This window comes from Anneissia japonica, unplaced genomic scaffold, assembly GCF_011630105.1.
Source record: "Anneissia japonica isolate Jap-2015-1 unplaced genomic scaffold, ASM1163010v1 scaffold288010_len917306_cov203, whole genome shotgun sequence".
NCBI lineage: Eukaryota > Metazoa > Echinodermata > Crinoidea > Comatulida > Comatulidae > Anneissia > Anneissia japonica.
The window spans coordinates 628,786-649,396 of record NW_022715767.1 but is presented as its reverse complement, the minus strand read 5'-3'; the positions used below and the strand labels follow the sequence as shown (position 1 = coordinate 649,396).

The 20,611-nt window shown below is 30.9% G+C and overlaps 1 protein-coding gene across 1 annotated transcript in view; it reads right to left on the bottom strand.

The window, feature by feature from the left end:
• LOC117109330 (tumor necrosis factor alpha-induced protein 8-like protein) overlaps positions 1-18,206 on the bottom strand; it is a 37,642-nt gene extending 19,436 nt beyond the window's left edge. Inside the window, exon 1 of the mRNA XM_033251609.1 lies at positions 17,717-18,206. Coding sequence (XP_033107500.1) covers positions 17,717-17,783 — 67 coding nt within the window. The 5' untranslated portion in view covers positions 17,784-18,206. The remainder of the gene's footprint in view (positions 1-17,716) is intronic.
• Between the last annotated feature and the right edge of the window lie 2,405 nt (positions 18,207-20,611).

Below are 20,611 nucleotides of genomic sequence, written 5' to 3'. Positions count from 1 at the left end.
AAATTGCGTAGGCTGGAATCTTTTAAGATGCGCATTAAAAGATACACTCTACTTTAAACAGATTAACACAACATGAGCAAGACCAACTGCATCAAAATGCATACAAAATCCTACTTGATAAAACAACATGACCTTTATTATAAAATATCACACAATAAATTTAAGAAAAAAACAAAGTAAATGTTATCTCAAAAGTGATACTATTCACTTTCAAATCACTGAAAAAATAGATTGTAAGAAATTCAGTTAATTCCATTGTTCAGTTCAGTATTTATTTCACCAAATGTATGATAAATAACACAAATTGTCGGAAAAGCATCATATTCCTATATTTTGCTTGTAAGTACAACAATGCCTGGATTTACAAAATTACACTGAAAAAAGTATAATTTATAATGTTGAACAGAATTTGATACACAGCTTTTGGCATTTCGTACAAATACTTTTTACTCTGGTCACTTGATATAAAATCAATTTTGTGAAAGTCTGTCGCTTCTTAAATATCAAAGAGTGGCTTGGTCAAGCAGCATCAAATTAAATATATTCCAAAGGTTATTCGCATGAAAAAAAATGTCATACAGAAGAACTACACTTTGTGTTTAAGGTTTCATACACGTCATCGTCAACAATTCCTCAATAAACTTTTCCTTTCACTCAAAGTATCCTCAGTAGTCTCGTACAAATTCAACCACAGAAAATTTGTCTCAAAGTTTCCCCAAATGTACAGCACATATTTATTAAAACATATAAGTATATCAGCAGTGTATTTAGTCAACTGTTTATCAGTCAATGACAGCCAGATATTCCTGTCATGGAATGGCAAATACCAAATCCAAGTATGTATAACACCAAAAAAGCCTCCAGTACACCATTGGTAAAATCAAAAACTGTATTTTATGTACAGTACGATATCGGTAGGTAGAGTTTACTACTAGAACGTAATTCTTGTTTCTACAGGTGGAAAGTTCGCTACGGGGAAGAGAAAAGTACGATACTGACGTACTTCTAGTCATAATACATCAACTAGTAGCAGTGTCATTAACCACATCTTTATTTAGGTAATTATAACACTAATCTTTTCATAAGCCTATATCAATAATTAATAAGGATTTTGTGTCTTGTATAAAGATCAATATAATCAGTAAAGCCAAAAGATCTGTGGACATAAAGTTGGTAGCTCTTCTGATCACCATTAGTTCACTCACTCACAATAATCTCTAATTGCAATACATATATAATAGCCAAACAAATTTATTTTTGAAATATTTTTCAAAATGTACTATTTTTTTTTGTCAGTTATTGCAGATATGAAATTACTACCAACATGACAGCATTTTAATGCAATTGTTTCTCATTAACAATTTGAAAGATTTTCGGATTTTTTTGTTAAATTAATATTTTGTTATTTTTTAAAAGTATTTATTTTAATAATTATAATATTCTATAATTTATTGATTTTCTGATTTAAATAGTAAATTCCTTTCATTAAAGTAAAAATAGTTTATCTGATCAATCTTCAATATTTATTTCAGTCAAACTATAGCTGCAACATAATATTGACAAAACCTTATGCTCAATGCAGATGAGGCCTGCATAGATGCAAAACAAAACTACAAAACTTAACTACAGTATAATAGACTGACCTAACTTGGTATACAAACCAAGTGCTTACAAACCAAATGCTTACTTTAAAAATCTTACCAGTATTTTGTTCATAATAATACATCGATACATAAATTACTTTTCTTAATACAATTTAGGGGGGTGTGAACACACCACCTGAACCCCCACCCTGCATTCGCTCCGGGTGTGGCCGCTCACAGATCGTACTATGATATATGACAACTTGTGCAACTGTCACTCTAATTAAACAATAAAATGTGGTCGAATACACCGAATCACATTAAATACGTCAGTGGATCCAAGTCCTACATGAACCAATCTTGTTTACGTTAATACTTAACCGAGTAAAACAGCTTCTTAATAGATGAACCTAATGGTAAGTATAACGCTCATATTGTTGCTCATTAATTATTAAAATGTTCAGCATCGTCTTGCTGCGGTCTCATGCAGTCATGATGTGTGCATGACAATTTTTTGACATACATCTAACAACTGACAAACAAATCAATCAAATATTAATTAGACAAGCTGAGATAAGTATTGGCTGGATACATATCTGGCAGTGAACAGGTTTCAAAATAATTTGAAGATCTTTAAGAGGCTCTCTTGTGAGCTGTCATTTACATTAATAGCAGAAAGTAGATTCTACAACCTGCAATACACTATTAGATTTTTTATGGTTATAGACTGATGTAGAACAGTCCAACACAAATTTATTTAATCAGATGTCAGAAACAAGGATTTTATACTATTAGACAACGTCTGATCAAATGTATTTGAGCTTGACAGATACAAATCTGATAGCATATCATTACATCACATCACATCCAATCAGGGATGAACTTTTCAGGATGTTTACATTTTTAACAAGCTAAATTTTGGGGAGACATTATGGTTTACTGAAGCCTAGACGTCAGGTCACATGCTCCTTTAATAGCCAAGAAGGAATACATGCTCAAATTGAATTATGCCAGTTCGAGAGCCAACAGTATGATAGTGATACACATTCAATGAACTTCTCATCCAGCTATCATCAATAAGAAATGAAAAACAATGAAAACACTGTAATCATTTTTTAGTTCTCATTTTAACAACAATTGACTTGCCAATTTATAAGGCACAAACTAATCATAATAAAAGTTATAGGTCGACTTGTACGTCAGCAAAAACAGCAGATGGAAAAAGCAAAGGTAAAAATAAGGCTAGTATTAGGTATGAAAGAAAAGGGAAAATTGGATGCAGCTTTCTATTCAGTAGACAAAAGATACACATGTAATTATTTGAGAAAATATGCATGCTCCAAGCCATCATAATGGGATCTGACATACTATTATTACTGTACTTTTGCTACGTTAATTCATTTGCACGTAATTGTGAGTGGACTTCACGAAACAAAATGGAAATAAGCTATCAAGTACCGTCTATTGCTCATCTAAAGTACACAGAATTTAAAGATATACATATATATCCACAATATTTTTATTTTGCATAAAGTGGCTAGTAATCAATTTTTCTAAAAGATAAGCAAAAGCCTTATTAGTTGAATATGTGTCTCATTAGATGTTGATAGTTATTTAATCCTTATTAAATAATTATTAAATAAAAGAACTCTAATTTACCAGTAATATTTGAGATTTCCAAATTGTTATCACAGACTGATAACAGCAATCACCTTAACTTTTGTTTATATTGTTGAAATAAAAACGTACCATGATATATATACAAAACAAAAGTTTTTAACACATACAATATACTCTATTATAATTCCTAGTAGACTTTAAAAAAAATAATTATTTAAAGTTTATTACAAAATATTTTAATCCAAAATAAGAATGAACACACATAATGACCATATAATTTTATAATTTAAAAAATTATTTGGTTATTTGTAAAATTTATGAAATTCATCCAAAAATGAAATGAAAGTGTGCACAAGTTCAAATGATATGCCTTATACTAGCTCATATTACATCAATGGATATTGTAGAGTTCAAATGAACTAATCATAATTTGCTGTTCTAAATGTTTAACCATAAGCCGATGTCTACTCCCATAAATGAAGAAGGAATTAATGATCATTTTTTAACAGTGCACACAATTTCTGGTTAAGGTACTTGCTTTCAAATCAGAAAGTCCTTGGTTCAATCAAGGAAAAACACATATGATAATTCTAGCTTGTAGAAAAAAAACAACTGTTCTCCCCAATCCTCATAAAAGGTGTGATTATGGTGTATTACCAACACTGCTGGAAATACCGCCCTCATTAGATATAAACATAGATTTTACTGTGTGCAAAATCCGATGCAGAATCTGTGCATTAAATGATCGGTTGTTGACTGCGAGTCTATGCTAATGTGCCTCGAGGTGTTTTGTAAGCCGACTATGTCATACCTGGCTTGTGAGATTGACCGCATCACAGTCTCACATATTGTTTTTCCCCTATGCCCTACATTTTTTTTCAATACAACTGGTCTGTAGTACTTTGTATTGCTTATCATGTGCTTATTTCAAATAACATAAATTTACAATATGTTTAAACCAAAAATGTTATCTTTATATTAACAAGCGTTCGTTTAACTTTTTATTTTCAATAGTCTGTTATGACAGTAACAGGCTGTATGGATATGATTCCCATAACAATGTTCATAAATATTTTTAATCTTTTTAAGCTACAGGTCTCCCTCCAATAGAGACCACTTTTGAGACTAGTAGCAGCTTTATTTTCTTTGGAATAATAAATACAAGAGAATTGTTAATTTGGGACCACAGAAAATTGGTCTTTAATTAGAGGTGGTCATTAATTGGAAGGGTAATTATTTAGACTTGTTTTTATTTTATTTTATTTTTTTTTTACCTTATGAGGATTTTACTGCAGTACATCTCTAATGAAAAATACAATTTGTTGGATAATATCACAAAAAAACTTTATAATAACTGTATGTCAGGATAACTTATTGTTCATAATGCATATTTTCAATTTTTAAAAATAAATTATACATTTAAATACAAAACTTGCCTCAAGGATAACGCATAGTTTATTATCTAATATATCATCAAGACTGAGCTATATAATTCAAGAAAAGCCTTGCCACTGGCTTGTCTTTTGTACTTCAAAGGCTTCAATGTTAAAGCAAGACAATACAATTATAAGTACACTGTATTGTAGCACAATGCAGTAAACCATAATAAAATATATAATGTTCAAAAACGACCTGACTTGGGCAGAATGTGGCTATTTGCCAAACACCTGGATATCTGACTGGTAGTATAATAAGCCAGTAGAAACAAAGCAGAATCACTTGATAATAATGTATTGACACATCAAAAATGAGTACTATATATTATAGAATATATATACCTAACAGCGTAATTTTGTATGCACAGTACATTTGTACACACAAATATTTATCTATTTTATTGCTATTTGATTTGATCTGGATACCATGATCAGACATTGGTTTTAATTAAAGATCAGATTAAAATTTGAAAATTCCATAAAATACAACAGCAATATAAATTAAAAATTAAAATTGGATTCAAGGAAGATCATAAAATCAATAGATAGTAACAATGTATACTCTACAGTGCAGTGTACATGTATGTATCCAGGATTGTAGGTGTACATACCTCTGCCAACTATTGTACATGAGCATCGAAGTAAACAATAAAAATCACAAGAGCTCTTTTTAAATATAAAAACTGGTGAAGTTTCAATATTACAAGATAGATTTTTAAAGATCAGACAAAATTTTGAACAAAATAAACCATGCACTAAAGAAAAATTAGTGCATAGTTAGGGGTAAGAAAATAACATTGGTTGCAGTGATGATGTCACGATTTACCTATTATGCATAGAATCATTGCAGTAATTTTTTTTTCAAAATGTATAAGACAGTAAATTCATACACTCGCTTATATTAATATTATTATCTTGATATTATTTATATTATGTATATTTGACATGGGACAAGGATTACCAACAATCGATATGTATCACTGTCAAGACACCTGAAATGGAAGAGCAAGCATCTTACCCATCTAACTACAGGAACAATCTATATTTTTTCACTATAATTTGTGTATATTTTTTTAAAACATATAAAGCAGTGCCCAGTAGGGGAGCCATAGGCTTATCCTTGGTGGAAGCTACCGGAGCCCAGCAAACTGACGCCGAGGTACCTGCGTGTACACGGTAGTGATGGTGACGCTATCTCAAAATTGGGGGTGCGCACTCCCCCACCCCAATTTGCGTTCTTTTGTCTTTGTGTCTTGTGGCTTCAAAAGCGCCTTGAGATGGTTTTCTGTGTAAGGAGCTATATAAATAAACGACCATTGACCAAGCACATCTGCAGACAATGAAACGCAATATAAATACACCTGTATTATAATTACTAGATAATACAAATGCAGTAATGCATCTAATAAAATGTATGAAACTTATGAATGACATAATGTAATTATTTACTATAAGTATACATTAAGTTACTGCTTTAATTTCTTCCAATTATTCTTTAAAGTTAATAGCAAATAATGGACACTTACTATACATTAACTTAAACTGATTCAATTAATTAATGTAAATACATTCAATTGCTATATTTGTTGTAAAAACCGATTTTCATGTCCAGAGATGTAGAAGCACGCAACAATGTTCTCAACTGTTTTCACTCATTCTGAGTTCTCCATTCTCATGGTTATAATTTATATATGTATATTGTGTGTTTTTTGTCTGAAAACACATTAAATATACACGTATACTTTCAAAATCAGTAGACGTTCATGCATTAATATAGGAATTCTTGTACATAGTGTTCGCCAATACATTAATGTGCACCTTCATCCCTTCTAGGATATCAAACACTTGCACTTGTCAATATTTTGGATATAAAGAATACATATTAATAATAATAGTGGGTACCGGTATATTAAATTTAGATGTTACTGTAGACATGTTCTTGCATTATTATGGTAATATGTGTACACTGTGCGAAGCAATAAATTCCGACTACAACATTGTACGCAGTGAGCATTGGCTAGATGGCTGTGAATCTGGTAAGATTTAACTTATCCTAGCTTATAGGTACACAGGACCATATTTCATAAGTCATTAACATCAATACAAGGAATTATCTTGTCTTGCTTTAAATTGCATACACATATACACACAATATTACTAATAAATCATTCATTTTTAAACAAAACCACAGAAGCTACATTTAAAGAGCAGAAATAAATCTAAAAATTACAGTTTTTCACTATATAGAATATTTACTCTACTGGCCTCATTATTTTTTGAGTAGTAAAATCCGTACGAAGATGTATCGGTGTACCGGCTACAGAATTCGTAATGGTAAACCCATCAAGACCATTTAGATGTTTAATAAACACTTTTATGGGTTTGTTTGTTTCTTACGAGTGAATTACAATGACGTACTTAGATGGTAGTATATTATCTAACCATTATTTTGCAGAAATATGCCGCAAATTTGTAATATTGCCATATGCCAAAGAAATGTTGTATATCATTTGACAACTTTTATTGTAAAATTCTCAGATAATGATGATTTCAGCTTTATTTACAAGATGCCATCACCTCTGAGGCTAGCAAACATATTTCTAATAGAGTAACACATTGCTTATTTATGTGGTTTTATTTTATTAATACTGCTTTTTTTCTGTTTTAACTGTTAACTCTGATCTTGTTCTGTTCTTATATTCTGGAAAGACGAACACAATATGTATTTAATACAAGTATACACTCACAGACTACTGACAGTATGGTGCTTCAATTAGATTGTTTACTCATTTAGAGAAAGGTGGGAAATATATTTAAGGAGAATTTATTTCAAATAAGTTCTTTAAGAGGAATTTATACGATGATGGCATTTTCAAAGCAGAGAGTTTAATAAAATAAATAAAAATCATCTATTATATTTCAATAATATTTTTCACTAACACTTTATAAACAATGTCATATTATTAACATTCTGTAATACAATTTTTTTTTTCAATACTGGTATTAATCATCATTTTGTAATAAGTACCATTCTGCAAGTAGCACTTTCAATTGTTAATCTACCATCAATACAGCAGTCAGTAGTAAACTCTAAATTTGCGATGATTCATAAAGGGCACGAGAGGTAGTATATTCATCGGACAAATTTATGATCATGAGGACAAATATAGCTCTAAAAGCTCATGGAAAACAACTTTAACTGCAAGATCATTTAATTTAGAGTGATATTTGAATCAGTTGACGTCATTAGATATTTTGTATGCAGAATTTGTGCTATGCTACTGTTACAATGCACTGTACCTTATACATAGCGCTATTTCATGAAGATCAGAGCGCTTTTTTTTTTTTTTTTTTTGCATTTTTACTAATAATCTTTATTACCAAACATAACAATATCTTCATTGGCTTTGTTCAATAATCTAAATATTAAATTTATGGTAAACAATTTAGGTGAAAAAAAAGAAAACAACTATCGTCCGCCAAACACGTACATTTAAAGCTTAATGGCAGATGAGTAAAAGCTAAATTTAGAATATATTTGTGTTCGCGTTGAGGGAACATTAAAAGAACACAAGGGAATGTCAAATTAAAAATAAATATTTAAGTCAGCAATTATTACTCCGTTAATAGTCAATACTATATCAATGAACTTTAGTCGGATAACAACGGTTTTACTTTCACTAAAATAATGTTATGGCCCTTCATAATGGTAGTTATGGTGTATAAACATAAAAGTTTCAATTGTTTTTTGTTGTTGTTGTTGAGTTTATATCGAATAAATCAAATTGAGTTGGTATCGAAGTTATCAAAATGATACTGGTTTTTGTGGTGTTGCTGAGTTCGACATCAAATAAATCAAATCAAATTTACTTGGGGAGGAGGTTGAGGACTAGAGGGAAAACAAATTGTTAATTTCCATTCTATTTTTGTATCCTATTATTATCCGATGCTGAAAACCATATAAATTTAAGATAATGATATAATAGAACATACCTTATGATGCTTAATGTTTACCATAGTGCATGGAACAGGATATATAGGCCTATATTATTTTCCTTATGGTATTTTATTCACATCATTGGCAATGAAATGACTTGCAAATATGAAGATTACGCTATATAATGACAAACAATTCCTTAATAGAAACAATATACCTTCCTCTCTTCTCAGACATCATTTCCATTTTATGTTATGCTTTGTGTTTACCGAGCATGATTTTTTTTTTTTTTTAGATGTATTTTTCATCTGATTTGTTATTGTAGCTTGCAAACCATTTTTTTTACCACAATTTGTTAATAGCATTTTTAAGTGCATTTGTATTTTGATAAAGTGAATAATAGTATTAGAACAATAGTTAACTAGAGCATCACTCCATAGTGTACATACCTCTGCCCTGTACCTGAATACCGAAAAATATGCAAACCATGTATGATGTGCAATACCATTTTTTAATTTTATGCTTGAAAGGAAAAAACTTGAATATCTGTTACCTTGGCCTTTCCTTCCCAAAAGTTAATCATTTTTTTCTTAGATTACACTAAATTTTGTGATGATCCATTCCTCAGTTTTGCATAGTCTTTCTAACAGACAGACAGAAAGACATGGGTGGAAGTAATTATGGGCCAAAATTATGATGGAGTACAAAAAAAAACAAACATCTTCAGTGGCAGATCAAGGAAATGTACCAGAACTAGTAAGAAACATTTTACTTGGGCAAGTATGTGATTCAACCTGGCAGTTAAGAATGTCTTGATTCATCCATTAAGGACATTTTTTAAAATAGTAATCAACAATGTAAACTGAATACTAAAATGCTGTCAAGCAACAAAGGCTTCACTAAATATACAAGAATAAGTTGTTTAAAAGTGAACTTCAAGCTAGACTAAAAATACATATTTGCATCAATGAAAGAATACATTACAGTGAACTAAATGAAATTACATAATTTGGAGTTACAAAAAACATTGTAAAAGTTCAATTTAATATATCATTTTAATAGCCTATATTTGATTTATTGACAATAATGAATTAATACAATTTCATTAGCTTTGTTTCTATATTCAAATAAAATATGCATTATATAATGAAATATATTTTACATTGAAGGCTTTGACATTTGGCCCCAGGTGGCTCCGGAAATTTGTCAACACACGATAATCAAAGGAGCTATCTGGGACTTCTAAGATTGCGGGCTCAAAAACTCTTATTAGGTGTTGGGGGGGGGAGTTAATTTATGGTTTACGATGATTAAACGGTGCTTTTGAGATCACAATCTTAGAAACAGCATCCACAATAAGGGTTGTATCAGCAAAATATCTTTAGTATGTCGACCACAAGCTAATCTGACAAAGGGTGGTAGATGCAGGCACTGGACCAGATCGAGTATAATTTCTAACAATTAAAGGGTATCAAAAAATTGTTAATGTGATACAACAGTACATGTTTATTATTGTAAATCTACAGAGGCCCTAATGATCTATGCTAGCAGGTGTCTATAAAAAAAAAACTGAAAATAATGAAAATGAAAAAGGAAAATGGAAAAGAGTTGTTTTGAGGTTTCTTCGATGGAAAAATAATTTAAAATGAATTTGGCATGAGGAGATCTTGCAATGCATATATAGTAAGGGTCCTAACAGGTTTTGTGATGTTCAGAATAGTATAGACGAGAGGCCCAGTTGTTGCACAAGTAATGTCAGATAGAAAAATAAAATATAAATGGTAAAAGAAGATTGGAGAAGGGAAGAGTAATAGGAACCATGATGATTGTAGTACCTACAGAATCTTCATTTCTATTTCTTTATTAAATTCATTTTATTTGTTGTCTGAATAAATAAACCATTATCAACATTGTCTCATCATTATTCTATGGCATTAGTAAGGTGTATCTATAAATATTAATAAATGAACATTTTAGAAATTAATGGAAGAAAGGAGGATTGAGGTGACAGATGATCGTAGGGAGTGATTGAGAATAACTTTAACCTGCTGCAATAAACAGATAATTTTGAAATACTGTAATTAATGTTAAAAAATTGTCAGTATATACAGTAACTATTATGGTAGGCCTAAATACTTTTTAAAGTAATATACATGAAGCAAAATGATTTATAGAAATAAAAACACATTATTGAAAAAAAAGAATAGCAAACTAAGATGTTAAAATAAATATTTTTAAAACATCATGACATTTTGTACTTTTATATAATCTGTGTCATGCCATTTTCAAATGACATTATCTTTGTTATGTCATATATACTTTATATCATCTGTGTTGTGCCTTTTATATTTTATATCAATCGTGTCCCAGAAAGCTAACCGTATGCTTCTATTTTTGGACAGTAATAAAAAAGAGAGAAATTACAAAAAAGTACCTGTCAAGCCAGCTGTTATTGTATAAATTGTGAGCAATATTTCCAAATGACAGGTTCAGAGTATCAGCATTAAAATTCAAGAGGCATCTAAATGTTCACATTATTCTAACGTTTAGGCAATGTAAAAAATTAATTATATATATATATACATACACATATATATATATGCACAGTATATATATATTTCTGGGACACGATTTTGTTTTTCTCAAAGATGATAAAAATACTCGAAGTCAGACAAATAATCATCTTTTAGTTCCACAGTGGAACATTTGTCAAGGAAAACGGACCTTTCACTATCGAGCATCCATGAACTGGAACGAAATACCTAGTAACGTAACTAGGGATTTCCGGAATTTAAATCAAAATAACTTAAAAATGCTCTAAAACAATTAATCTCTATTTTGTAATTAAGTCCTTTTTGTTAAAATTTCCTTATATTTTCCTTTTCATTTTATCACTTTTGTATTTTTTATGTTATAACTGGACCACAACGAAAACCAGTGCATTTGCATTGAGCGTACCATCCAGAATAAAGAAAGTTGAATAAATAAATAAATAAATATAATGGCCTTCTCTTTATGGTTGAGTTTGTTCTACATTATATTTGTATATTATATTTTGTTATGTTATGTATGTCACTTCTTTTATATTTTATTAAAGCATCTTAAGACAACCCTCTAATTTTTCACATTTAGTAATGACAATGGTGGTATAGTTGTACAAGGCACAACACAGTATTGTTTCTATGTGCTGAAAAACCATAGCCTACATGCAAACCAAAAGTAAATGAAGTTCAGAATTAAAATAATGAAAAAAGATGGGATTTGGTTTGTAATTAAAAGCACTGAAACTGCGCCACAAGAAATCACTTTTGACCAGCCGGACATGGAACTGATTCCGTGCCCAAGAACAATTCTTAGACATGATAATGATCAGATTTTTAAATATCGCTTGTTTCTACTGCCATAGGGAATCATTCTTTCAAAGAACTGTTCCTAGAAATTGTTCATCTTAGCCAGCTATAGAAACACATCCTTAGTTTTACTTTCTGGTCTTCAGTGGCATACTTTATTTATTTGCAATGTATAAACCTAATTATACAAAATAAATATTACCATAACTCAGAAAGTATGCACGTTTTCATATACAGTAAGACATAATTTTACATACCCCTTGATACCAAGGGTATATGCAAATTGAAAAATTTGTAAACTAGATCAGGTATCAGTTTCCACTACCTTGGCCTACTGTAGATATCTTCTGTCATTGATTGAGCGCCGATAGAGTGACGGAGGCCAGACCAAGCATGAATCAACTGTGCAGCAACCGGACAACCATGCTAGGGCCTGGCTAAATTACCTTAGATAAAAACCAAAGTACAGTATTGTAATTTCTGGCATTCTCCCATTTAACCAAATATTGTTTTAATTCTTATTAAAACATCTGTATATGAACCTTTCTATATATTATATTCTTTCTAATTTTGAGATTGCTGAATTGTGTTGTTTACATGCATTTCACAATCATCTAGCCGTATTAGGATCTATATTTTGAATGCGGGAAATACCGTATTCTTCAGGGCCAGTAAGAAAAAACATTTTCTGGGGGCCAGACCCCCTTCTAACCAACCGGTTTTACACCTTGCAAAACTGGAGCAAAACCCCATTAATCAATTCTAGATTTGCCATTGGTTCTGTGGACATAAGGATATTTGGATAGTACAACATTGTGGGCTCACCATACTCTTGAAGTCATCTGCCACTCTAGTCATAATTTGTTTACTTTGTTGAAAATCACTGATGGTCAAAGAGGATAATACATTTAAGCATGTTTACTTGGAAGTAACACAGCTAAAGATTAACACAATTATTAACCACCAGCAAAGTACTAACTCCTGTATAACCAAACAAAAAGTTGGATACAGTGAAGTACATTATAGACATGTGAATATGATGTATGGTTATACATTTTTTTCCCCTACATAATAAAATTGAAGATGGTAGGTAATAAAAGAATATTCTCCACAAAACAAAGTACTCAATTTTGAGTCTTCCACTGCCTGTTGTCTATTTTACTTACTGTAAATTATTATCATTTATTATATTTAAATAATTATTTTAAATTTTTTGCTTGGGATTTTTTTTATGGTTCGGGCGAACCCCCCTTTTCTAGCGAACCCCCTCAAATTTTTGAATGAGTCCTACTCGGACGGAATGTCTGTTTTTAACTTACCCAGCATTAAATCAAAATTTAGGACTAAATTAATTATTTGGTCACCCGTTTGTAAATTGTAGCCTGTGATACAAGCCTACATTCACAGAATATCTCAGCTTCAGAAATTAAGGATGGCAAACATCGATAAAAATCCGGCTGCCGTCTCAACTTTCACTGGCCATTGGCTGAATGTTTGCAAGAAATGTACCAACCGGTGACAAAACCGGTCACCGTCTACCTAGAGTAAATGGCACCACCAAACGAAGCTAAAGTTTTGCGACTTAATCCACCAAATGCAGCTAAAGTTTTGCGACCTGATTGTGGATTGTGTGTTAAGTAAATACCATAGCCATACTGTCCATAGCTCACACTAAACTATTTGCTGATGGAACATTTTTGAGAAATTGACTCTCCTTTTTTCCATCCCAAACAAAATATTATTAATAAATCAACATGGTCCATCTCAGTCATCATAGCCAGTCACAAAATTAGGAAGTTTGTTTTCAACAGCAGACAGAAACGGAGTGCTTCAAAACGAGTGATTGTTAATTTTTAGTGATAAAGTATCATAAAACGTGGTAGAATAAATGACTTTTTTGTATTTCATATATAATTCATATTTCATTTGGTAGACAATAAATATTCAGTAAGATATACTAAAAACGATTATTAATTCTGAAATGTGCATCAAATCTCGGCTATTATTAATCAGTATGTATTAGGTTAAAGTCTTAAAATAATAATTTCGAATTAGGCCTAGTATATAGCAAATAATTGCAAAAGTTTAGGTTTCCATGATGTCAGATGACATATTGAATGATGCTATATTTTGGGCTCTGACTTAATTTAACGATGGCCCTGTGTCAGTAGTCATATACTAAAAATAGTACTATTATTTTCAGTGTACAAGATGAGAGTCAAGAAGAAGTTCAGCTCCTACTTTATTTTGCAACAGGCAGCTACTATTTGATTATATACGGGAAGATTCATTATTTAAGTTAAAACAAGACAACACTTCTTAAATGTTTTATATATTATAAAGAAGCACAGTACATAATTCTTTGTAAATTACTTTATATATAATAGCTTCTTTTGTTTTATAATAATAAATGTGTTAAGTATATTGATATTCATAATGCGATGAGGTTCTTTCGGTGTAATTTAAACATGCCGATTATCAGAAAATATTTTCTAATTTTATTATATTACCACCTTTTTATTAAATATATCTTTTTCAAAACATAACTGCTTTTATAACATTATATAGACCCATTAAACACAAAAAACTGCTCTGGCTTATGCAGACCTCTGGATCCCACGCCCAGAGAACCTTCCTTGAAATGACATGGCTACGGGCTTGCATGGCATAATTTAACACACAGCTAACTTAAAGGTGATATAATCGAACGAGTCATTAATTAATCGAATAAAACTGTAATAAATAACGAGGAAATACAATTTGCCTAAGTATTCAAATGACCACACCAAGCAGAAAATTATAAGTTATCATAGGCCTCTAGATAGAATTACTTCTGGATACTGGTTAAAACCTTGTTGCTATGGGTATGGAAGGCACTTCCTGGTGGCCATGACCTTGTTCGAGGTCAAATTTTATTGATCTTTGTTCTTCTTTCAGTGAGTTCAAATGTTGTAAAAGTTATTAATAAAATAAATTCATCAATTAAAACTCATATAAACAAATCCAATTAAAAAATGTTATCAAGATTTTCAACATCACAATTAGCGTGGCAGGTAAGAAGTGTGGTTTAGGAAAATGTGGATGGGGTTAAATAAAATATATTAAAATAATAGGAAGAGTTGTTTTGTATTAGTCCATTTAATCCTCAATATTATATATGCATGGACTACAAACCAAATGTACAGTAATGATAATGATAATAGCATCAACAAATACAGTAATTATAATGACGCCAAATGATGAATGAAGAGATATGATGACTATCATGGTAATAATGATATGATGATGGGTTCATGATGATAATATATGATAATAATGATATAAGATGATGATGATGATAATGGTGATGGCAATGATATGATGGAAATAATAGTGAAAATTATTATGACAATGGGATGATAATTGATGATGACATAATTAATGTCGAAATATTGAATCCCAACACGATGGCGTGTATTTCAATACTTGGAGTATGTATTATACTTTCTTATTTGGGATGATAATTATTGTTGAAATTATGAGGGCTTACTAGTCAAACTAACACAACCAACTAATAACAAAAATAGTTTAACAAAGACGTATTATAATGTGACAATAAACAATGTATAGAAGGACAGTGTATGAGGTTAACAGTTCTTTGAAAGACAAATTAATACTGTACAGTACAATGGAAACCAGAAAGAACGGTAAACAGAGAAGGGATTGATTATTCTTGTATTTCATGACTTGAGGTGATTCTCATGCTATTCAATAATACAAAGACCTACTTATATCAACAGAGAGAGCCTTCAACAAGACTATAAACATCACTTACACCATCACTTAACATTCAATTATTAGCAATTATTATTTACCACACTAGGAATATCTGTATTTTTTTTATAGAGGAAAAAACTGTTAACGTTTCCAGAAACCTTCCGAAATAGGGGGGGGGGGGGGTCCTAAAAACAAGGGCCACCTGTTAAGGCAAGATTTTATGGTTTAAAATGGTAAAACATGTGCATTCTTAGACCGCAATATAGGAACTACAAACAACTACTGTCTACCACTGAGGAAAGAGTATGAGATAACTTATCTAATTTGCCTTACCACCATACAAAATTCTAACCAGGCCTACATACCAAAAAATGTAAACACTCATCTTCGCAAGAATCAAAGATACTTATTTATTAATTTTTGTGAATATAACAGCGCTCTGAGAGATTATTATTGGGCGTTATATTAAAAAAACCTATGCAGTATACTGTATTATTAAATTATTATTAACCATAAAATCCAGTTACGTTTGAATATACCTGAAGGATTGGGGCAACATTTTTATTATATTTAATTTAAAAAAGAGCCAATTAAGGATAGAAAGATCAGGATATTTACATTTTTAACAGACATAGAAGGATCAGAAATATAATTATGACATCTATCTATGAGAAAGCTCTCCACTTGATTATATCCTAGTTAAGTTTAATTATACCAGCCCATTTTCAATAATGTACTTGACCCCATCCTGTAGATGGAGGACAGCTATCATTCTGACTATAGGTCTATGGTTGAAAGGAATTATCAATGCATGATTGATTTTCAGGCCAACTATTCCTCCTCAAAAAAATAATAACAAACACATTTGTACCTCTTGGAAAAGTACCCATACTCAACAAAAGATAAAAAAATAAAAAAAAAAGACTGGAAAATCTTATAACCTCTAAGGAATATACTGTTGCTTTGATAGCTTCGGCAAATTGAATGAATCATAAATTTATGATAACAAAATTCTTTGTAATACCACATGGAGAAAGCAACATTGCTGTGATATCAGTGGGCTTAACTGTCTGCATAAATAAGTTTTGTTATAAATTCCCATTGTTTAATTAATCAATTTCATTTTTTCATAAACCATGTATTCTTTCCATTGTTATGACTATATACAGTTTTATCATTCACTTAAATAGAATACTAAGACTTAGTAAGTAAAATGCATCCATGGGGGATGCAGGGTTTTAACGCGATTACCACTCATGGTGGTAAATTATTTCCACTAAAGTAGGTGGATTTCAATTTCTCAATTTTCGTACGCTCCCCCGCACCCATACCAACACAGCAAACTACCTTGGTATCGGTATGGAAATTATACAGACATATGTAGTAATAGTATGAACCGACAGGATAACAGCAATTTCCCTATATGTAAACAAAGTCTAATTGATTACGAAATTAAATCAACATGAAGATTCAAACACTGATTGGAGAATCCTTTAAGATTTACAATGACACAATCGCACATAAATTTGAATTAAATTTCTTCACTCAATACAAACCCTAGTATATTGAAAAGTCTGTAAATGATGTGTGAAACAAAAATGTAAATAAAAAGATTATTATTTAAGCTTATATACAGTAAATTAAAAAATATGAACAGCTTTAAAAATTGAGCATATTCAGTGCAAGCACAATGCTTCTTTGCAGATAAACATTAGCATACACAAATTGTATGAAAGGCTATATCTATATATAGATACCAATTAAAATATTGTATTTAACATTAATGTAGTTTGGTATTTTGCACTACAGAAATATAAAATATTAACAATAGCTATTTAGCATACAACGCAATTATATTGTACCAATATCTTATTGAAAGTAGACAATTTAGTAGCTTTAATGACATATATTAAACTTAAAAATATAAGAAATATTAACTTATTTTATACTGCCATTTCTTAAATTCTACAATTATCTTAGGCATGGTATGCCTCACTACGTATAAACAAAAAGACAAAACAAAACTTTGCCTACTGGTGGTAGCATCAGCATTGTTATCTGAATCGGATGAATTGTCTTCATTACAGTTTACATCTCCCATAGTGTCCTATAACTGGAAATTATAATCACTGAATTAGACCACTCTTCTTCGAAAAACTCTTTAATTGTGAATCTACAGTACTCCAGAGAGCCAGTAGAAGTTTTCTCAACGAGATTCACCAAGTGTATGGCCTAGATCCACCGGAAAACAAGATCCCGGAACTCTGCTGGTAGACACTCTCTGGATCAGGAAGTCATTCACAAGTATACTGCTGGTCTTCAGTTACACACCCTGCTGATCGTTGAATATTCATGACTTTGAAGAGTGAAGTTTTAAAGTCTGTATGGTAAGCTAGATATGCAGTCATCCAGAAAAAATGATCACATGCTCAGTTGCTCAGGAATGCTGTTGTGATGTTGAATTCGTGTGACACAGCCACCTAGAGTATCACTGATACAATGTCATTGTTTAGTATGACCTTCTCACAGTCACAATTCCATATATCATACACAGAGTAAAAGCAATTATCCTCCCATACAGCACGAGTACCTCAGCTGGATTCCACTGATCATCTGATGACAGTGTTTTACAAGATTCGCCACTCAGCTGATGTATGTACATAGCTGATGTACATGATTGCTTACATTGCTTATGGTGCTTCACATTACAAAATTATTCATAATCTAAGAAACCATTAACAAAGTTACATATTCCATGTATAATATTAAATAAATTGCCACTCAATTAAGGCAGATTGAACAAGGTTAATAGGCCTACTGATATTAAGTGAATGGCATTGAAATTTCCATCAAATTGAAGCCCTTAATAACACTGAATTATCTTGCTGACCAAATCTCTACAGCAGCCCAACACTAATGACTATATAATCCTTTGCCCAGGAAATGCAATCAGCTAAATTATGATTACAGATACAATATTCCAGACCAAAGACAGCTGGACTAATTATGGCAAAAGTTTAATTGTTTTTAAAATATCCAGTCACTCAAAATTAGCAAAAATGATTAAAAAAAAAAAAAGGAATGATACCTATTTGTGGGAGTTTTATTATTTGGCAGTATCCCCTTTTCGAGCAAACCCCTTCCCACCCCTTAAAAAACCAAGCCATCCACTCCAAGCGACCAAAATTATGAAATTCACCATTTACGCCTAGATAACCTCAGCTACAGGGGATTCACCCCCTTAATCCCACAAAAGCTCTGCCCCCAGGACTTGATTAGGGCATCTAAGTACTCTTGACCCTAGCTCTCTTAGAAAACTATCCCTTAAATAGTCCGTGGTACAGGCCTGAAATATATACTTTACTCAACACGATTAACCAATTAATTCAGTTGGTAAGTTAGCCCTTCTGTTTAGGTAAATAAAAAAAAATCACTGGTACCTATGCTTTGCTAATCTGATTAAAATACAGTACAACCCCTCTTTTGGGACATCCCTATTGAGGGAACACCCCTATTAAGGGGAATTTTCTGCCCTTAATCCAGTGAATATCAGTATAGACCTACTGTATGTATTACTTCGTAAACCAATCTTTCAATTTTGACCCTTGACAATGAGGATTTCTTCTTCTTTGTTTTTTTGTGTATTTCATATAGAATTCTAATCCATGTCAAAACATATTATTACTCTATTCATGCTACGTTCATACAAAAAAAAAGCAAAAAAAAGCAAAAAAAAAAAAAAAAAAAAAAAAAAAAAAAAAAAAAAAAAAAAAAAAAAAAAAAAAAAGCAAAGCAATTAATTAATAAAATGGTTAATCAGAATGTATGTGGAGACATTTTGTTGCATACAGCCAAAGATAAAGTAACAAATGCATCTTCATCAAAATATTAATCTTAATTAACTTCAATATTGAATAGCCTAGTCTTCAATACAATTTATCATATGCATTTGATAAATTAGAATCTTTATCAATTGTTTCTGAAAATAGAACACTGTCAAATTTCTTCTTTCTCAGAAATTTGATCATGGAAAGCTCCATTACAGTTGGCCGGCTGCAGTACTGATTATGTTATCTTCCTGAAGTTCTGGTTACATTTTTTTATCATTTTAAGTGTGCATTCTAAATAATAGATTTTTGTATTGTTCAGTATTTTCTTGTGTTGCTGGTGCACTAAGGTTCCAAAAAATTCAGTTTCGGCTGGAAGGGCCACCCTCGCAAAACATTGTTGAAATAGTATTAGTTTATAATGAGTGGTGTACGTGGGTAACAGTATGTTAGCTAAGGGTAGGGGAAATTTATGAGGGTAGATTGCTCAAACCTAAAGAGCAACAATTACTGTTCTATATCAATGGGTATTTGTGTTGATAGAGGGCCCAATATCAAAATATCAAGATTGAAGATAAAATTCATTTTCACTACAACAAAAGTAATCAAAAATATGTCTTCGCTTTTTATTTATGTTCCCATGTTATTAGATTAATTAATTAATCAATTATTACACAATTGGTCTATGAATTATTGTAGAGAAAAAAGTATTTAGAATAAGTTCTATATCAGTGGGTATTTAAGTTGATAGAGGGCCCACTATCAAAATATCAACGATTCAAGATACAATTTTATGTTCATTACAACAAAGGTTATTATAAAATAAATGTCTTCGATTTTTATAATACGTTCTTATTTTATTAGATATATTAATTAATTATTATACAATTAGCCATGAATTATTATAGAAAAAAAACCCAATTATTTATTGTAAGTTCTATGTCAATGTGTATTCATGCTGATAGAGGGCTCCCTATTAAAATATCACTACAACAATATTTTTTATGAATTTATGTCTTTCAATTTTTAATATGTTTCCTTAAAGCCAGGCTCGGGAGGAAAATTTTTTTTTATATATGTTGTACACCTAATTTTTTGAAGA